Genomic DNA, 22,614 nt, shown 5'->3' with positions numbered 1-22,614 from the left:
ATTATTATATTATACAATGTAATGCACTATTTATTGTCAACAAATTGCATACAAAACAACCTCAGAAATTAAGAGAGCAAAAATATATAATTTTTTATTTTTAGAAAAATAAAAGGAAATTTCAGCATCAAGATAAAAAACAATTAAAAAATTATAAAAATTTATATTCATACAAAAACTATAAATAAGTCGCTTGCTAGCGTCATAAATCGAAAAAAGGAATTACAGTTTGGGAAAATGTATACTAATGAGTGTGTTTTATTTTAGCATCAACTATATTTACTGGTGAGGAAAATGTATAAAAAATGTGATTATATATTACAAGTTAGAAAAGGCATTCTATAAATAAAACTTGTAGGAATAAAGAAAACAAACAACTTACACATAATTGCCTTATGTTTATAACAGCTCTGTTTATTTAAATATATTGCAAAATAATTTGACAGTGCCAGAAAACTTAAGCTTTTAGAAAACTACAATTTTCAGTAGGACAATAACTTCAAGCATAAATCTAGTAATGGATTATTGTTAAATTAATACTTAATTTACTAATGAATTATTTGTATTATTTATAAATTCTGTTGTAAAAACATTTTTTTAATCTCCAAATCTTAACTCCAATTAAACATCTGAAGAATTAAATTAAAAAATGAGGAGAAAAGTTATTTTAAAATCAGGAATAGCTGAAATAGATCTTAAAATCTGAATGTGGGAAAATTAGCAATGAAATTACTATAATTTTGATATAATCAAATATAATTCAGGCAAAAATATTTTATGGACTTCAATCTACAATATATTTTACTATATTATTCAATGCACAAAAAATATGTGCCAATATTTGTACCACATAATAAATACTCTTTACTTATTCAAAGAAAAATTATTTAACTCAATTCATACATGTCATATTTTAAAGATTAAGCATTTTACTTTAACTCTACTTAATTACTTAATCTAACTTTACTCTAATTATATTTAACTAAATTTCGTAAAAACACTAGTAAAATACTAATAAAACTAAGTTAAATAAATTTTATTTTCATATATGAATACTTTTATGAACTACCATATAAGCAAAAATATAGTGAAATGAAAAATTACATACAGAGGAAATATAGAATAAAGTATAAAAGTCATACACATGGTAACGAACATCATTCTTTATTTCTTTCGCGTTGAAAAAGATCTGTAAACATAAAATTTTGCCTAAACTTTTGTAAAAATTTTCAAAAGATCATTTTCACAGAATAGTACAGGCTTTAAAATTCATTGCTTTCTTTTCCATTTTCTCCTTTCCTTCCCCATTCTTTTTTCTTTCCCGTTATTACTAAATAATATTTAACAAGGAATTATATCAAAGACAGTCACTGTACTGCCTAATAAATCATTTTTCACGATTTGCCTCCAAAACCACCCATTAAATTTCCAAGTCCTCCTGCTGCACCTTGTTGAAGTTGCTTCATCATATTTTGTAACCATGGCATACCACCTAAAAAGAAAATTTTTTACATTTATGTAGGAAAAGCTAAGTAACTCTTCTATTGTTGAAACATCTCACATATTCACTTTTACCAATATTATTTAGCTGTATCCAAATATTAAATAAATATAGACAATATGATAGTATAATAAAAAACGTTAATGTACTTCAGTTTTAGACAAATATATAATAGACAACAGAAATGTAATTGTAAGGTAAATATATAACTATTGCAATAACTTTTAGAAAAATCAATATGATGAAATAGCAACTAGAAATATTTTCAATAGTATTAAAATGAAAATATTTATGTTTTTAATTCAATTAACTTTTGGAACCTATTTTACAATAACAATGTAAATTTATATTTATTATGAAATCAAAAAGATACATTTTTTACTGTTAACTTATATTATTACTTGAATATATATAAAAAAACATCAAAAAAGTTGAATATCATGAAAAAAATCAGTTTTAAATTTAATCAACAATTAATATTTTACAAAAAACATGACACTATATTATGTGTAGAATAATGCTTCATTAGTATAAACACATTCAAATCTCAAAAATTTATTAAATTTATTATAAGTTTTATTTTCTGATATTTAAAAAATTGTGGCTGATATTACTTACCCATTTGATGGAGAACTCTGGGATCCATAATTTTTGCCATTTGATGGTTTAACTTTGCCATTTGTATTGAATTTATATTTTTGGGCATATCTCCTGCTTTAAATAATCCTTTAATACCACCCATTTTCTTTACAACTGCTGCAAATCTTGTGTACTGTGTAATTACATCCTTGACCTCCTTTTCTGTTACACCAGAACCTTGTGCTACTCTTATAATTCTGCCTGGCTGTTTACTGAATAATTTTGCACCATCTCTGTTGTCCAATTCTATAAACATTTATTAATTGTTATGTGAAATATCACTTATATTTATAGTTTATAAACCCTAATTTATCTATTTTATAAATAGAATATTTACAGAAACATAAAAATTTGTAAAAATAATTAACATATTTAATTAAAAAAACAAAAATTACCTGCATCATTCATACTATCCACAATGGTCATTATACGTTTTAGTCTTGTCATAGATTCCTTTTCTGTACCTTTTGACATAAAATCTTGACTGAAACCAGGAATCATTCCCTATTTAACAAAAAATCACACTCATTTTAATTGAATCTTATTTAAGTACATATTCTATTGAGATTATAAATATGTTAGAAATTTCATGGATTAAATAGAAAACAAAATTTATGTAATTGTTTATAGTTTTTATATTTCATAGGTTTAGATAAAACTTTTACAGAATATTAAAGACATTTAAAACTTACCATTAACTGAGAAAACGGTCCCATTTTCATAACATTCTGAAACTGTTCATACATATCTCTCAAAGTAAATTGTCCATGTTTGATTTTCTCAATTAATTCATCATTGTCATCGAGATTTAATTCATTTACTTTGTCTATTAGCCCTTCAATATCACCCATACCCAATAATTTACTAATAAAAGGTTTTGTTTTAAAATATTCTAGATCATCTATATGCTCTCCTGTACCTACAAAGATTACTGGACTTTGCGTCGCAGCAACCCTATAGAAATATGTATATATATATATATGTATATAATATCAAAAATCTCTACTATTTAGAATGATCATCTTTTTATGTTGTAATGTGATTAATAATATTTAATTGATAATAGTAAATTAAAGTTTTACTTTTATTATATTCAATGCAAACTCTTAACATAAAATCAATTAGTAATGTTATTACAATTAAAATTATGATTATGAATATTGTTATTATTATTAATAAATTTTTTTTTGTAGTAACATTTAATTAAAGAATATTAATCAATTAAAGATAAATATTAGTACATAGAAGTATCACAGGGGTATGAATTAACCAAAAATCAAAAATATCTTTTTAAAAATGTTTTATAAAAGTATACAGAAACTAATTAAAAATTATAAAAACTTACGCTGAAAGAGCACCTCCACCTTTTGCATGTCCATCAAGTTTTGTAATAATGATAGAACCGACATTAACGCGTTCTTTAAAAGCTTTTGCTTGAGCTTCACAAGCTTGACCTATTGTTGCATCCATTACGAAAATTATATTATCTGGTTGCTAGAAATAATAAAAATATTCTAAAATATATACAAAAATTCATTTATCTGAAAAAAAAAATGTATATCGTTACATAATTCATATTAACTCATTATACTTAACTAATGTCAATAAGTATATCAAGTATATCAATGTCACAATTAAAATTTACTGAATAGTAAATAAAATTCATAAATTTAAAGTTAAATGTAATATTAAAAGAATTGTTGAGAAATTAAAAAATATTGAAAAATTGATAAATAAAATATCTTATTCCAAAAAATAAAGTAAGCAATCATTTTTTCATAAATATTGTTAAATTGTACTACTTTCTACAAAACATATTGAAAATGTCAACAATAATCTCATACAATATAATGAAATATAAAAATTTATCGTGTAACAAATTGTACCACTATAATGACTGACTGCATTTATCTAATTTATAAATTTTAATGACAATAGTAAAAACATCTAATTTTTATTAACTCGAAACTTCATTTTACTTTTATGGAGAACAATGTTTTCTAATTTTAATGATATAATATAATTTTCATTTAATATATTTATTTAACAAAATAAATAGAAGTTATTAAATCACTTACAACTGCATTTGCAACTTGAAGCATTTCTTCAAATAAAGATTCTTCCTGCTTGTGTCTACCACTAGTGTCAACAATAATGATTTCATAACCTTCCTTTTTAAACATTTCCACACCATCCTGTGCTATTATAACTGGATCTACTTCTGTATAGCTAAACAAAGAAATATGTTTAATTTTATTATAATGATACTTTTGGAACACTATGATTTTTATGAAATTACAAATTATTTTAAAGCAATAAAACCAAAAGAAATATAGATATAAAAATAACATTTCTAACATACAAATCAACTAGTACATAAAATGAATACTAAAATTATTGTAATTATAATAATAATCTTATTTGGTAATAATAATATTTTATTTTTATAATAGAATATAATTATTTTTCATTTTCTTCTACTTTAAAATGTAATATTTTCTTTATTAATACATTAGTAATATTATAGTATCAGTAACATTACAGATATCAAAAGTGTCTCTACATGCTTTTAAAGTTTATCACACAATTGAAGAAAGCATATAAAGCAGAAAATATTATATAAATACACACTTAAAACATAATAATTAGTTGAAAAATTGAAAAATTAAATAATTAAAATAATATAAAATAATCTCAAAATAATACAATATTTAATGACAATATATATACTCTTAATTACTGAGTTTCATCTATTTATGTAACATCTTATAGAAAATTATTTCTTAAAATAAATAAAATTTGTTTATTTATGCAAAAACAACTTATCTAATATACTATATATATCTAAATTACAGGATCTAAAAATATATATATTTATGTATGTATGTATGTATGTATGTATGTCTAATTATTACTGACCTCCCATAAAATGGAATTCTTGCTTTTGTTGCATTTTGCTTTATTTGATCATATGCACCAGCACGAAAAGTATCAGCACAAACTAAACAAGCTTTCCAATTTTTCTTTAAATAATGATAGGCAAGTTTTGTACAAGTAGTTGTTTTTCCTGAACCTTGTAGACCAACAAACATAATTACATTTGGTCGTCCTTTGATTGGCTGATAAGCTTTCACTCCAGGATCAATTAGCTGCAAAAGAACAAATTGTACCATAAAATATTAAATTAGAACCAATTTTTTAAATAAATTAAAAATACTGTATAAATAATGAATCAATAATGCAATAATGTATAATAAAATACTATTTTAGACCTTAGTTTATAAAATTAAAATATATATCCTAATTTATATTATATGAAAGCAAATAAATAAGCTATATTATGTTCAATGATATAATAATTAATAAACTATATATTTATACATAAATGAAGATATATATATATATATATATATTCATAAAATATACACATGTTATTAAAAGAACACTTATCATAAATACAGTGAATTTTTTAAATTATACAGTGTTGTAATATATCGATAACAATATTATTAAAGGGAAAATCATGCAAAATATTTTTTAATATATAGTTATTGAGAAACTAAATACAAATGACTATTATTTGTGAATTTGGTAGTAGCAAAAAAAAAATTGCTAAAAGTAAAAAAGTTGATATTTTAATATAGAAGCACATAATAAATTATATACAGAAGATAAATCTATTCATAAAGTGAGAAAAATAAATACATATAAAAGATTGCGGGTATACCTCAATATAAGGAAACAATCTGAAATACAAGAAACAAAAAAATAATATTAATGAGCAATTTATATATAAACAAATTAAAATAAACCTAAGGACAAGCATGAAATTTGGCATCAAAAGCATCCTTGCAAATTAACAAGAAAATTTTAGTCAATTTAATTTAGTCACTCAATTTAGTCACACTGTAAATATTTAATCTCTGACATGAGCTAGCTTAATGTAAGCATGTTAGAAATTGCAATTCTGAGCATAGCTTTTATCAATTTTTAACAATAAGCAATGCCCTCTTTTTATCTTTTATTATTTTAGAATTATATATCTAATCGCTCTAAAAAAGAAATACTTTCTGATTGGATTTCTTCAAGTTTGAGGATCATTTTCCAAACTATTAAAAAAATTAGGATAAAGAAAATAATATAGAGAAGAAAGGATATTATGGCACAATTATACAACGAAATAATAACATATCCAATGATATAAAGTGGTAAAGAATTTGAGATGTTAAGTGAAATTAAAATTTATACAAAAATTAAACACATAGGACATATATTATCTTTAATAGAAAGATGAACATATATAGTATGAGAATAGCTATCAGATAATATGCTAATATTAAACATGTATAGGATAAATTTAATCCTAGCATCTTTCCCAAAGAAAAGAAAAAAATTAAATGTAATTTACAGACAACTATTGATGCTAAACAAAATAATGATAAATTAATATATACATTATATATTATATATATATAGATATATTTAAATATATATACATGTGAAATAGTACTTTTCATAAAAAATATCACAATTTAGCATTGTATATTCCAGTAAATTTATTAGTCATTTTCGTAATAAACTGACTTTTATACATTGAAAACTTTTATTACATTTCTAGAATGAAGGACGTGATAATCGTTATCATGTTAAGTATTTATTTTCAATACTACAGTTATAAAATCTTATTCATTTTTCTTTCCCAATGAGTTTCTTTTAGACATGATCATAATTTTTAAATTACATAAAATTCAGAGAAAATTATGCAATAATAATAAAAATATTATTAACTACAATGTCAAAAATTTTGTTTTTAGTGAATTAGCAAACATCTCGATGGTACAAATAATCACATTACATTTATATTTTAAATTGGCAACAATACAAAGTATATTTCCATTTGATGTATACATTATGATAAGGTATATAATAAAGATACATCCAAATAAGCTTAGCAAAATCAAATTAATTCATTTCACATATAATAAATGTAATCACAAGTTAGTGTTATTTATATTATACTAATAATATTAATAATTATTTAGTGCTCAATAGTCTGATAATATTAATACATATACTTCTTACTATTTTTTAAATAAAAAGTTAGAGATAAGGTCATTTTTCAATGTTTATATTTAAGTAATAACTAAATTATATAATTTACCTTTACAAGTTCTTTAAATACAGCACTCTGTATCATTCTCCTTTTGTTAAGACCACCAGCCATATCATCAAAATCAATTGCGAGACGTACATTTTCTCTTAGCTTTTTGACAAGCCTGATATTAACATCTGCTTCAAGTAATGCCGCACATATTTCTTTTAGCATAGAATTCAAGACCTACAAACAATACAAAATAAATTTATATAAAAATTAAGTAACAATGTAATATATATTTTTATATCATTTTTTATTATTAAATATCATTTGAAACTTCCATTTATCTATACAAATACGGAATAAAGTAAAGTAATTTTATTCAGTTTATAGTTCATTAATAAATTTGTAAAATTATAAATTTTAATTAATGATGAGACAACTAGTCAAAATGTCTATTATTATAAATTGTATAAATATATAATTATACAAAAATTTTGCTTAGGAAAAAAATAAAAACAACTCTATATAAATGTATGTAACGAAACTTTAATTGTATAATTATGCAAACGTAAATTATGTTAACATTAATTTCAATAATGATATAAGTTATTTATTTTTTTGTAAATTTATAAGGGAAAAAAAATAATTACTTATGTATTTTGATATTAGAAAGTGGTTTACTAAATGTCATGTAATAATTTAAGATTTCTTAATTTACATTTTATAATTTACAGAACACATAATACAGAAAGATTTTTTCAACAAAGGAATTGAAAGAACTAACAAAGAGGAGAAGAAATTGATGAAGAATTTAACTGCTGTTTGCAGTAAATAAAGAAAAAATTACTTCATAGAAGATATTCTATCAAATCTGTCATCTATAGACGACAAAATTAAATTTGATATTTTAAATCTTTTATCTAAGAAAAATCAAAACTATATCAAAATCTTTATTCTAATGAATAATGGGTAAAATCCAATAGGTATTTGCTTAGTAGTTGAAAGTTGAAAACGTTTGTAATTAAAATATCTATTATTAATGGAAATGAATAATGAAAATCAAAATAATAATAAAGATTAATTGACTCCACTTATAATTACAATGTTACTATATTTGTTTTTAACATTTTTTATCATTATATATCTCTTTCAACATATATCATTAATTTGGAAATAATATAAATAATTTGAGATCTCAAGAAATATATTTTCTTATAAGTTAGTTGTAAATTTATACAGTTAGAAAAAGCTTTATATTAAAATAGCAATTATTTTTTAGAATATATTACTTCATTATGAAATAAATATTTTTCAATGTATCTTAACAATGTTAGATATATAAATATCTTGAAATAAAAAATCAACAAATTAAAATCACTGACAAATATATATATAAAGATCTTTTTTAATTAATATGGAGTATGCATAATATAATTTAATAATATGGAATGTTAAAATATTTCTATTTCTAATAATTACTATTTTAATAATTGTTATTTTAATTTCTTTTAAAATAGAATATCTTATGCTTTGAAATTTATTATATTAGGGAATCATTATATTTAAGAAATGAAAAACATTTAGAAAATAGTGAAAGTATAATATATATTAAATAACAAAAATCAACATATGTTACGAATATAATTACTTGTGTCAAAATAAATTTTAAGGTTATACTGAAATATAAATACTTACTTCTTCATTGATGACAGTTGCATTGCTGAGAGATCGTAGTGCAGATGTAATTTTACGTCCTAAATCTGCAAGAACCATTTTGCTACCACTATTTAACTTTTACGTAAACAGAAAGAAATGTTATATTCACAGGATTGTTATCCAAATTTTGCCAACGCACTATAATGACACATTCGACTTTTAATATAAAATTAAACTAGGTACTTGTATTTATCTATTTAAAACTTCAAATTTTTTATTTTTAGATGAAAGGTTACTGTTTTGGAAGATTCTTGATATTAGGATACTTTTTTTACACACTATGTACTCTGCAACACGAAGATGAAAAAGATAGGTTCTGTTATGTTAGGTTTGGTCATTGATAACTAACATCGAACAGATCATTAACAGCATGTTTTTATACTTCAATTTTGTTTTTGAAAGTTTTATTACATTTTAAGTATCTTTTAATTCAAGCAATCAAAATTTAAGAGAAATTTGAAAACACTGCCTAATTTCTTTCATATCGTTAATGTATAAATATTTAGTATTTAGATTATATGTTCATATAAATTAGTATTATCAATGTAACTTCAAATGTTTATACATGATCGAACACTCAAGATTGTTATTTGTGCTTAAGAAAATTCTAATAATAAGAAAATGATACTTGTTATGAACTTGGTTTTTCTCTTAGTATTTTAATAGTAACATTTTATAAATAATATGAAATATAGAATTATCTCATATTAGATAATTTTTGTATATATTTTTAACTATTAAATTAGATTTAAACTATTTTCAATTTATTAATCAAATATTATAAAAATTTATAAATTAAAAATTTTTTATTTTAAAAATTACTTTATTTATATAGCATGTACTTCGTAATATCTCATAAAAAAGTATATTATGAAAATTAATTTTATGGTAATATTTTTTTTATTACAATTTTAAAATACAGATAAAGTTTTTTTATTACATATTATTATATTATTTGTTACGTGTAATGTAATATGTTATATTACAGTTAACAAAATTATAAAAATTACAAAATTATGAAGTTTAAACACTTTATGATATTATAATTATCTTTTCATGTATACCACAAAATACATGAAAACTTGATCTTTTCATGCTTTATAAAAGTAAAAATTAAACAAAAATTATACATACATATACCTTAATAATTTAAATTGTATACATATATAAAATGATTATGACAAAAATTTACTTTACTGTTACATATGTTTCCTCTATTAATGTAAGTTTGCCTTAAGAAAATTTTTTATGAGACTATAAATAATAGAAGTACATATTTATATATTCTTGTGTTTTTCTTCACTTGTTTTAATAGTTTCAACTTCTATAAAGAGGTTATTCTGCAATATGATCTTGTGTAAATACTCACCCTTCAATTAATGTACATTAATACGATTAATGTATGAAATAAGCATATTTAGAAATTACATACTAACAATTTTTTATAAGAATATATATTTCTATGCTACGAAATATTAATTAAATTTTTAAGTTTCAATATTTAGGAGCAATAAATATAATTCCCTCATGAAATAAGTTTATAAATTTTTATATTTTATATATGAATTGTAAACAAAATATAATGAAAAAAATTAAAAAGCTAATAATCTTAAATCAATAATATAAATAGAAATTCAGTAAAAGCATCTTTTTGTTAATTTTTGCTACTAATATATTTTAGATTTACAAAAACTAATAACTCTAAATTATTCATAAATTAATTATGAATACAGAATAACATTATTAATATTAAGGAAGATTTCTTTACACTTCTGTTATACAAAATTTGACTAACTTAACTTAATAATAAAATAACGGCATAGGTTATTAAATAATGATTAAAAAAGAAATAAACATCATACATTAATAATTATTACAGTATTATTTACTACTTTGCATTATATGTTTAATGTAGAGTGAGATTCTTATAAAACATTAAATATATATTAATTTTAATTTTTTTTAATCTCTAAAAATATTTAACTATATATTTTGTATTGAATATTATGTTTTATATTATGAATATGTTTCTAAAAATTCAATACATGAATAAATAACTGAATACTGTTGTAATTTGAATACAAATATAAATTTTAAATTTCCCGCAATAATACAAAGGTAATCACGTGTGCAGATCACATAAAGCTATTTAGTATTATAAGTTTGTGTGAGTAGCTAGCGAACAGTGGTGTTATGTACTTTCATTCGACGTGCAGGTAGATTTTTGTCGCGGAGACTGCTTGTTTAACGTCGGTATAATCAGATCGTAGGACTGTTGCTGAATTTATATTAGTGTTTTTATAAGTTATAAAACAATATATGTATAAACTTAAACTTATTTTTAAAAGAATTTCCAGTGAATAGTAATGTGAAAAACAATTTAAATATTAAATATTTAGTTTTATTTCAATCCTAAGAACGTTAGTATCATAATAGAGTTTAAGGTTAAGTGCTAAACAATGAGTTAAACTAAAACACCAGTAATTGTTGAAGAATTTGAAATTGAATAATGAAAATATAATGTATTAAAGGAAATATGTCCTGTGAGTCTTCTAAAGATCGACAGGAGAACGAAATCGAGGTTTTGAAGGTACGTCTTAATATATCGTATACAAATTAAAATTTGTTTATATTAATATTTTACGTTTCCTATATCATGATACCATAGACATGTGTATTTGTTTCTAACAAGTTAAATATTGTATGATTTTTTAATATGATTTATCTATAGACAACAGTTGTGATTCTGTTTTTATTTTATGAATTTATAAATTACTTTGAACTTATTTTTTTAAACAGAAGGTATAGGAAATATAAATGTGTTTATATCAGTATGGCATATAAATCTGTCTGATAATATAGATAAGATTCTAATACAAATATAAATACAAACAAAATAGATAATGTTAGAGGAAGAATATGTAAATTTAATTGATGCTAAATTATGGTTTATTTGAATTATTTAATTTTTATCTATATTATTTCAAATATGTATAAAATTAAATAGTAGGACATATATGTAATCTTTTATGTTTCAATATTTAAAATTAATTAACACCAAAAAAATAATACTTAAAATAAAAGTCATTGTTTTATGGATTAATATCTTAGATATTAACAAAATACTTTTATTTTAATGCTTTTACATTACATTATACACTCTTCTTTACTGTTAATTTTTACAAATTTTGCAGTTCATTATTGTATACTTTAACATAAAGAGTTTATGAGTAGATGATAAGATAATAATGTTTATCATATATAAGCTTATTTATTGGTTACATATACTGTATTAATAAAGGAATATTTTTATTCTGTATATGATTTTGGTCATTACTATTATATCATGCTCAAATAATATTTAGATAATATTGGGTAGCCAAAGTTATGTTTAACTAGTTTATATTAGCTCTTTATTTATTTCCAGTGAGTTAAAATTGTAATACATTAAACTATATGTTAAAAGATAATTTACATCATATTAAAAGTAAAATATAAATAATAATTAGATTAATGTCTTTTCATGTGGTTAATTTAAGTTAAATGAGATGTATCAAATGTTTGCAATTATAATATTTAAAAATAGATCATGTTGTATTATACCTGTAACATATAAATAACACAAAGTAAAATTTTCAAATATTTCTTACTACCTTCAAAAATTTATGTTACAGTAGTAATTTCTATATTCTATATTAATTGAAAAAGCACCAATATTGTATATTTTTTTTTATCATAGAAAAGATAATATTTATACCTTTTTATTTGTGTTATATTTCTAGTATACATATTATGTGTATATTTATTATAAAGTTCTATTATTCAGTTTTTTTCATCATCTTTCAACCATCATTTTATTCTTATCATCTATTTAATGTTATGTATTAACATCACTTTTGTGTTAGGAGAAACATGACCTATCACCTTATGAAAAAACAGATAAATATTCAAGTCAACTACTATAGTTAAAACAAAATATAATATTCATTATGAATGAATTATAGTTAAAATCTTATCAAGTCTATATTACTATAGTAGTGTTTCGTGTATTCTTTCATTCTTTCTAATTTATAATTTATAAGTTGGTAAACAGCAATATTATTCTATAATAACCGTTTATAAAAATATCATAAGTTATAAAAAGCATTGCATATAAATAAAGTTAGAAACAATAGTACTTCCTACTTCTCAAAGTAGTCTTCCTATATCTTAAAATATCATTACATTGTATTTTGGAATATAGAAATTCTATGTATTATGTTCATTGCTTCATAACAAAAATATATGCTACAAGTTTCAATATATGATTTAGTAATGGCTTTAAAAATTTTGCCTTTTACCATGATCTCTTAGAAACAGTGATTGGATATCTTTTATTTTCCAATAAAAACTTCTATTAATCAAATCCTGTAACTTGATTTTCATTAGTTATCAATAGTTTCGTTTTCAAATAATATTTCAAATGATAATCAGAAATTTATTTATAAAGGACATGGATTATTTTACAAAATTTCATTATCGTGTACCTGTAATCTTAACATTAGAACTAGTAAATGACTTGTTTTATTCTCTTCATTTTTACAGTTATTAAAATCATACAGTTTCTTTTGTCAAAGTTAATGTTGATTTAGATAGAAATGTAATTATATATACCTATTTATTTCCATCATATTATTTTTATTATTTTAAACACATTACTCACTTATTTTTTTCATTTTACTTATTATTATTTAGTTATATAACTATTTAAAAAAGAAATTACATTATTGCAGTATCGATAAATGTAGCAATAAAAATATATGGTACTACTAACAACATATAAAATGATTTTGATTTTTTAATAAAAAAGATATTTCTCAAATTTGTTTTGCCTACAAATTTTTCATTTAATGTATTTGTACTTTTGTTTAACATATCTGTTACATCTGTATACTATATGTAAAGTTACACGTTAAAGGTTAGTAACTGTAATGTTAAAGGCACAAAATCTATAGGCTTTTGTTAGTTTTAACATACTTTCTTAGATCATTATAAGCATGCAGATATACGAGTTATGAGTGTTTGCAATTTTACTCCGATTATTGTTTCTGAGAAAGTAATATTTCCCTTTTTTGCTTTACTTCTAGATTTTATTACATTTCATTCAATAAAGTTTTTCTGACACATATAGGATGTCACGAAAGAATATGTATACATTTTTTATCGGTATTTTATTTAGTCTTTACACTTGTGCATGGATTATGATATCACTCAAATGGCTATTTCTAGCTTTATAAATGGGTACTTTTTTGATGATAAAAATTGTATGCTTGTACTCTCAGATAAATAAAAAATAGAAACTTCAAAATGGTATATCTCAACAACAATAAAGCATATAATGACAAATCAAATTTGGTTTTACAGATGGAGAATTATGTAATATGATAAAGAAAGTTATTGAAAAATAATTATTCTTTTCAACATCTCTCTGCAAATATTGTGAAAATTGAGTCTTTCTTCAGTTTTTATCTTCAAATTTTCTCTACATCTGATACGATAACCTTTTTTTTTCAAGAGATTTAGATTTAGCATTCAAAAATCTATAAGAAATTACTTCTCATTCACAAGAATGAAGGTTTGTTTGCCTGTTTTATATATATATAATAAAGGAAAAATCATGAAAACAAATGATCAAAGTCATAATGTTCAATGTGGAATTTTAATAAAGAATTAAAGAATAGTTGTTTAAACTGTGGTAGGTTTAGTATTACATTAAAAGATTGTAACTAATCACTAATTAGAAATTTGGGTACATTATATGTTTGGATTTGGAGTCTATAGTGATAGTCATGAATAGGCTTTAAATAGGAATTTAAATAAATACATAAATAAATTGCATTGCACTGGATAGAATAATTTGGCAATATCTAAAAACGTGTATTTCATTTTTTATCTTGCATTTTTCTTACTAGATATGTATTAGTTTGCACAAAAATATTTGCATTTGAAAAATTTTTAATTACTGGTTGATTTATAACATAATTCAGAATTTGCTTTTTTTCAAGCTGATTATCTTAACGAATTTGTTCTCCAATTAATTGGAATAATTGACTTTTTATTGTAATTACTTTGACTGATTTGGTAATTCTGGTGTTATGAAACAAAATGATATGTTGTGGTAAACACGTTATATTTTCTAATGAAACGATCAATGTCGTTCTATTTAATTAGTTGGAATACCATACGTTGTGAATCCATGCACGTGAAGCCAGAAAAATGTACTTTCGCCTCTAAACCGTATTTTACAACTTCTTCTTGTAACTTTAACACTAGAACTACCAAACCAGTTAAAATAATTATCTGATTTCTGATGTTTTATTTTTGCACTTACCGAAAATATGTAATTATTTTTGGTAAAATTAATTTTGACTTTTATCGAAACGGAAACATAATTGTTTATTATTATATTTTATTATGTACATAGTCCATTATCACATCAATTTATATCTAATGCTAGTTCTCTTTTAACGGTGCCTTTCTGGTCTAGAGATAAGAAAAGAAGCATATTTTTCCGAAGAAACCATAAGAGTTTTCAATTCCATTGATACATATTTTGGGAGTATTCTAAGTTATTTTTCAGTAAAAAATAATAACAGTTATAAAAGTTATTGAAATTAGTTATTGAAATATCGCAGTATTTTAAAGTTGAAATATCGATTTTCTTTGTTTTTTTCACATAATTTTTCACTTAAATCTGAAAAAAAAATTGTTCACATTGGATTATAATTGTTCTAGGCCCCACGACAAAGGAACATCTGCTGAAGATGTCCAAATTTGAAGTCAATCGATTTACTAGATATCGAACTATCGTGTTAACACATTTGAAAAGTATAGTTTCAAGAAAAACGTATTTAGAGTTTTTGATACAAATATTCAAGATTTAACTGATTCATCATACTGTTTCATAATATTTCACATATTTCGTTTTCGAGGTGAATAACCAACTTGTAATGGATCAATGCTTTGTTTATAGGTCAAGATAGGTACAAATAGCGCGATGAAGTAATAGGTATATGTCTTGTATACCAATTTCACTATTTCATCAAATGAAATTAGACCAAAAGATCCCCTTAAACTTAAAATACATCGTATGATAACTTGCATGTTCCTTTTGATACTTACAAGAAGAGTGCAAGCCCTTCGAGTCATTTATTTAGTTGAAACTTTGCAGGTCATTACAAGGGCAACTACTTAATAGTTTCTGGGATATTTATGATTAGAGCTTTATTATTGCCTTAACTACGGATTTATTTCAAATAATTGTCAAGTGCACTGGGAATAAATTCCTGCACTGGGAAAGCCCCGGGGTTCGAGTCTCGTCCCATAATTAATATTCTTCTTTTTTCAATCTATTTTTTATTTTGTATTTTGTATTTCCTGAATATAATGATAATTTATATTTTTGTATTTTTACTGTAATAAATAAGATTGCTATAGAAAACTGTTCTTCTTGTATAGTATCCTTATTATTTTGTAACAAATATATACTTAGAAAGCATGAAAAATAAATTTTTTATTAAGAAATCTTATTTATAATTTATTTAAAATTATTTGTTTTCATGGGTGAAAAATAAATACACAATAAAAAATAGATTGAAAGGGAAACTACTAATTGCGGACGGGATTCGAAACCTTAGGCCTCCAGCGTAGGAATTTTCGGATGTCGCTGTTAAGCCATAACGGCACTTGATAACTATTTGAATTAAACCTGTAGTTAAGGCAATAATAAGCTCTAATCATAAATATAAATTTACAAATTTGCTCTATAAATTCACAAACTAAAATTAATGACCCGAAGGACTTGCACTCTCTTTGTTAGCTGTGCTTTCTTTCCTCCTTTTCCCTTTTTTCTCTTTCTGCTCTCCATAATTCTTCCAGTCCTTGTCCCTAGTAGTCTAATATTGTTTTTATTTCCCTATCTATTTTCCCTGTTTAATTTCCCTGTCTATTTTTGTTCTTCTACATTCCTTGAACACGTGGTTTATATTCTTCATTCCTTCCCCTAGTAGATTCTATATTTCTGTTCTGTATTTTCCTTCCACTATACTATTATTTTATATCTAATTACTAGTCTTTTTTCTTTGTTTTTCATATCTTTTTCTAAATACGATATGATCTACTTTCTGTCCGTAATGTCTTGTATGACTCGTTGTACGTTGAGAAATGTAATTATATCGGGTGTCTCAAAATTCACGCAAGAAGTAATTTTGATAGAAAACACAGTTTTTTAATTAAAAATTGTAAATATTGCTCAACAAGGAAGACGCGTTGTTTTTTCGTACAGCGCTCCATTTCTAGTAACCCTGAACTATCAATTGTCACGCTGTCTTTTTCTCGTTGGCAAAACTTTACCGCACAAATGGCACAAAATTCAAGTCTTGCGTGAATTTTGGTACATCCTATATAATACCCAATTATTTTCATCGTGTTATTATAATTATTATTTTTATTCGTGTGTACAATATTTCGGCTCAAGTTATAAGTCGGTAGTTCTAGTGCAATGTGAGAATACTGAAACGACTCACTTCTATCTAACTTTATCTTAGATCAATGATAACCGATCCACGACTCTTGAGTGACTGACCTACGACTGTAAAGTGTAAAAGTCGTAACGAGATGTACATTCGATACGAGTTAAGGTCCGCAAGGAATCATAATTTTTTCATTTTGTCACGGAACCGGTGTTACTGATCACCCTTTTAAATGCTTTTCCAGGGTGCTTAGATCTTTCTTTGAATAGACGTGACAATTAGAATTTATTTAGGATCATCTTATTGAAAGGATAGAATATGAAAGAATGGGATGAACTTGTCAATGATCCTTCAATTTCTGAATAGGTTATGTAATGTCTAAAGTCTTTTACAAACATTTGGGAAATTAAAGTAAACCAGTCAGCCCCTATATACAAAGGAAAAAGTTGTACTAAATTTTTATTTCCATAATATTGAAAAATAATAAAAATTAGATCAAAGACAAGTTGACCAAGAATTTGGTGAAGGAGAATTAAATGACCACGTTTATAGTATTTATTAATCAATTTTAGCTCTGTCAACCATGAAATTGGGCTTATAATATCTTTCTTATGCTTCACTTATCCATCCATGTTGTCATCCCATTCGTGTTTTCCTTTTTTCTTTTCTCTTTTCTATTTTTGAAATCCATTTTATAATATTTACTGTGGCGGACAAAAGGGAGTTCAAATGTTAGGCAGTATAAGGAACACCGTAATTTTACAAGAAGGAATTATATTGTGCAACAACAATGAATTTTCCATAAATATAATTACTTTCATTGTTACGCTGTATTTATTAGATTATAATCAGTATAAAAATTACAAATGCTAATTTTAAACTTTCTTTTGTCCACCATTACATATTTGGCCTTTCTGACACCATATCAACCTCTCTCAAACTGACTCTTTCCAATTCCGTATATTTTTCTATTAAATGTTTCAGTGTACCTCAATCTCAATACACCTCAACGTGATACACGCATCCTACACTCCTCCAATCAATATACTTATTCCTCTCCAAATAACTCTAGCTTGAGTATATTCCTCAAGGTGTCAGCACCTAACTCTCTCTATGAGCTTCTAATTATTCTCTACTGTTACCCGATGCATATGGAGTATCCCGCCTTGGCATACCTAAATGAGCGCGAGGTCAGTATTTCTAAGGTTTATAACACGATCGTAAAGAAAGGCTATTTTCGAGTTGGAATCTAGGAATATTGGAGGGCAATGAAGCAGATATTTTTTTAAATCTTAACCCATTTGCATCGTGGATGTATTTAAGGTGCCGCGTTCAGGTACTGCGCGCGTATCAGCACCTCAGCACTCATAAAAGGATTTTCGCGACAAAAGTAAAACTTGTTAAGAATATAATGAACCGATGTAGATGAGATGCTCACAAAGGGGATCAAACGTGATCTGTGGCATATGAAGAATATTCAGCAACTGGTAATGAAAAAGTCAGCTCGCGGATTATTCCGCACTCGGTGATAGGCGACAGTCGTAGCTCGCGGAATATTCCGCGCTTGGTGATAGACGACAGTCGTAGCACGCGGAATATTCCGCGCTTGGGTGCAAATGGGTTAATTTCGTCCACGCTCAATAACCCAAAGACGTGTTATAAAACTTGGTAATTTCGAAGGGTCCTCCCGAAGCTCCTCTGATGAGGACTACCGAAATTACTACCGACGTTTCGTACCTAAAGAAAGACCGTAACCTTTAGGCAAAACTCGTGATTTTACGCCTGCTCAGATATCGTCCCACTTTTACCAAAAGAAGGCGCGCCAAGGGCGCATAGTACTCTGCTCGTGCAACGAGAGCCCGTACTTTTTTGGGCGATTCAGAAACACTTTATACGATGTATATATGCACTTTTCTAATTCGTATTTGGTATTTCTTTCGCTAACCATTTGTTAGGAGAATACGCGATACTTCGTTAATGAGACTTAACGTAACAAGAAAATCTATTTTTAATTCCTTAAATCATCGATTGAGTCGAAGAAACCTGAAGACGATATATCTCGTCGCCTGGTCACAACGTTCGACTTCCTAAAGACGAGATATCTCGTCACCCGTACGCAATGTAACACTTCTCGAAATAACCAATCAGCGTGCATCCTGAACATGCCAAGACGAGGAACCAGAGACTAACAAAAATTAAATCAGAGAAAGAATTGAGATTTCGAAGAGTCAAGACGGAACAGACAAACAGTCGAGCTATTGTACAAAATTATCAGCGCTAAACTTTAAAACGTTCAGAGCACCTTCTTACGGAGAAAATAACTGTAGCGTCCTACGGTATCGAATCTCTTCGATTTCCAAGAACGCTTATCACGCGCCAAATCAATATTGCGTGACTAGTTGTAATAATAAGGATCCGGAAAGTGTGTGGTCAAAAGAGAGTGTTTGTTTACAGAAAAGTGTAGAAGAGTTATAATGAAGACGTTAACGGAGTATCGTTTCGAACACGCGTTTGTACGTGTAATTAAGACGTTTTAAGGATCGGTGCCGAAGACGAACTGACTTCTTGATTTTGCTCTATGTCCTGTCTCGTCGTGTTCGGTCCGGTGTTTTCTCTAGTTTAGTTCTGATTGGGTAAAATAGATGTTGGTGGTGGAAAGGTAAAGAGTTTTAATTGGACAGAGGGTGTGACATAAGGACGTTTGGCTAAGGAGTAGAAAACTGTCAAGGAGCCGATTTCTGATGGTCAATGACGTGATTTATAAGTGCCGTCCGTCCGTCGCTTGTTGGGTCTGTCACAAGTGGGTCCCATCTGTCGCGTCTGGTACTAGTAAAATTCCTAATTTTGCTTTACCTTTATAAGCTTAATCCACTAGAACGGCGTTGAGGCACATCGAACCACCGGAATTGCTGTCGCATTATAAAATATAAAATAAACCGTTAGGTCTGTTAAAAGTGTAAGCCTTAATTATAAAATCAAATTCTAAATATGCTCTCCGGGACGGAACAAATAGTATCTATTAGGTTATGAGTGTTCAGTATACTTTCGCTGTTAGAACCTGGATTGAGAACGTTATAGACCGATTAATCTTTCGTAATATATTTCGGAACGTTTCTATATACAATACGAGTTCTGCAACGAGAGCACGTTGGAAAATACAATAACTATGAATCGGCGGAGAAAAATAAGAACTGTCCTCGTACAGTTTTCGGAGACGCTTATATATTTTTACTTTTTGGAGGGGTGAAAATGGCCATTGGCCTTTAGTCAAGGTAGAAATGATTAAGATGTTTCGAACTCTGACGTTACCCTGCCTTTATCAGTTATGTCCTTTCAATGTTTTAGAGTCAACGGACCGTTGGTCAACCAACATCGCATTTATATAACAAATCATTGAATTTTATTATTGGTTTACTTTTGATACTTACAGTTTGCATTTTTTGCACTTTGCAATAATACTTCTTTTTAATACTTGTTTCTGTCAAAGTTTCCATTTAAAATTGTTTGCTTTCTCCAGGCAGATACAATTTATCTGCGTTTAAATATCGGGTGAAAAGCGAGCACCTGACTTTAGAACACTTAGGGTTTCAACTTTGAGAAAAAGAATTATTGCTTAGCGTTATCTTTAATGGTGAGTTGAAAATTACACAGATTGTTACTTCTACTTCTACAAATAGAGTTTCTACAGTTTCTACAGTTTTTACAGTTTCTACAAATTAGTAGAGAGATACGAATACTTATCAGAAAACTAGTATTTTTGCATGGAAAATATCCAGTCATATGAAAAAAAAATATGCAAATGTGCACGTAAAGTAGACATCTTATAAGTGTAGGAATAGAACGAGTGCGGCCCTGCAAGAATATTAACCCTTTCGCTACGGAACGCTCAGAAATGAATTGCTCTCTGGCCAGCCGGCATGACAGTGGGAGATCGACCGCGCGGAAAATTATATTGGATTATGTAAAAAAATCTCTACACGAGAAGCGTATGCTGCTAGCGCGTCGAAAACAAACGATTTAATGAGCATTATTGGACAGTTACTGATAACAAATGCACGGCGCCTAAAGGCGCTGTTTGCTCGGAGGATCGACTCTGGATGAGCGCCTAAAGGCGCAGTTCACAGCGAAAGGCTTAACCTATTGCGTACGGTGTGATAAACCCCCTACGATCCTACTTTCAAACTTTACTTCTCCTGCCCGAAATTATCAACCTCCTGCATAGTTATCTGGCGCCATACCCAAAAATAGACTTTTTATCCTAAATTTAACCCTTTTCACAAACGCTGCATTCCGATTTCCCACGCCGTCAGACATCTCATCATAGAACTAACCCTCTCCATAAACATCCCATCTCGATTTTCCAATTATCCTATCTTAAAACTAATCACAAACACCCTACCTCCATTTCCCACATCACATTTAAAACCAGAGGTATCACGAAACTCACTTATCTCAAATAATCATAAATATCTTTCCCCACTCTTTGGAACCACCCCCAAACGACTCATGTATAAAAGCTGACCGAGCTAGAGAATAAAACAGTCTTAAGCATACCATCAAACTATACCGAGTTTCGTTCAACCTTTACTCGCGAGTTGTATATGTCGCTATGGTACATTATAATTGCACTACTGGTAAAGACCTATTGATACTACGATACAATAGATACGAACATTTAAATATCTCGACTCTTTGCATCTTCCGAACAATTCAACTTAGTTCGAATCATCGGGAGTTGTTTGACTCCAACCACTTTTCCCGTGACAACGGAGCGGTTTTGAGTAAACTGTACTGTGGCGCTGAGCCGCTGCCGTCATAGTCACTCAAAACTACCAGCGCTCATTTTTGTTTAAGCCTTTGACTGCCACGCTGAAATCACATGTTTTTCTCAGGATGCTACGAGAGTATTTTTATTATTGAAAGCATATAATGGCAAAATAATAATAAATTGGTGATATAAGACAACATTCTTGCCCAATGGAGCGTTTATCTTATTGGCGGTCACGGGTGACTACTATATCTTCTTGGCAACGGTTGACAATTGACTAATTGTCAATTTTCATTCCTTTTTTACAATTGTAAGTAGTTCAGGTGCTCCGGTCACCAATGACCACCGTGACGTCACAGGAGAGACCGTGGCCGGTCATATA

At 26.3% G+C, this 22,614-nt stretch overlaps 2 protein-coding genes across 2 annotated transcripts in view; one reads left to right on the top strand and one right to left on the bottom strand.

Moving 5' to 3' along the window:
- Window positions 1-1,179: 1,179 nt before the first annotated feature.
- Window positions 1,180-9,011, bottom strand: Srp54k (signal recognition particle 54k). Its single transcript, XM_017904089.1, has 9 exons — window positions 8,934-9,011; window positions 7,302-7,478; window positions 5,060-5,289; window positions 4,219-4,369; window positions 3,486-3,634; window positions 2,833-3,094; window positions 2,536-2,644; window positions 2,120-2,386; window positions 1,180-1,492 (listed from the first exon to the last, which is right to left on the bottom strand). The coding sequence occupies exons 1-9, from the start codon at window positions 9,009-9,011 to the stop codon at window positions 1,395-1,397; spliced, it is 1,521 nt and encodes a 506-aa protein (XP_017759578.1). The 3' UTR covers window positions 1,180-1,394.
- A 2,382-nt stretch (window positions 9,012-11,393) lies between these two features.
- Window positions 11,394-22,614, top strand: part of Gcn2 (eukaryotic translation initiation factor 2 alpha kinase Gcn2) — a 70,294-nt gene continuing 59,073 nt past the window's right edge. Inside the window, exon 1 of the mRNA XM_017904088.1 lies at window positions 11,394-11,544. Within this exon, the coding sequence (XP_017759577.1) occupies window positions 11,491-11,544 (54 nt within the window). The 5' untranslated portion in view covers window positions 11,394-11,490. The remainder of the gene's footprint in view (window positions 11,545-22,614) is intronic.

This window comes from Eufriesea mexicana, unplaced genomic scaffold (genome assembly GCF_001483705.2).
Source record: "Eufriesea mexicana isolate 0111107269 unplaced genomic scaffold, ASM148370v2 scaffold2646, whole genome shotgun sequence".
In the NCBI taxonomy this organism is placed as follows: domain Eukaryota; kingdom Metazoa; phylum Arthropoda; class Insecta; order Hymenoptera; family Apidae; genus Eufriesea; species Eufriesea mexicana.
Note: the sequence above shows the minus strand (reverse complement) of the source record. Positions and strands in the feature narration are given on the sequence as shown.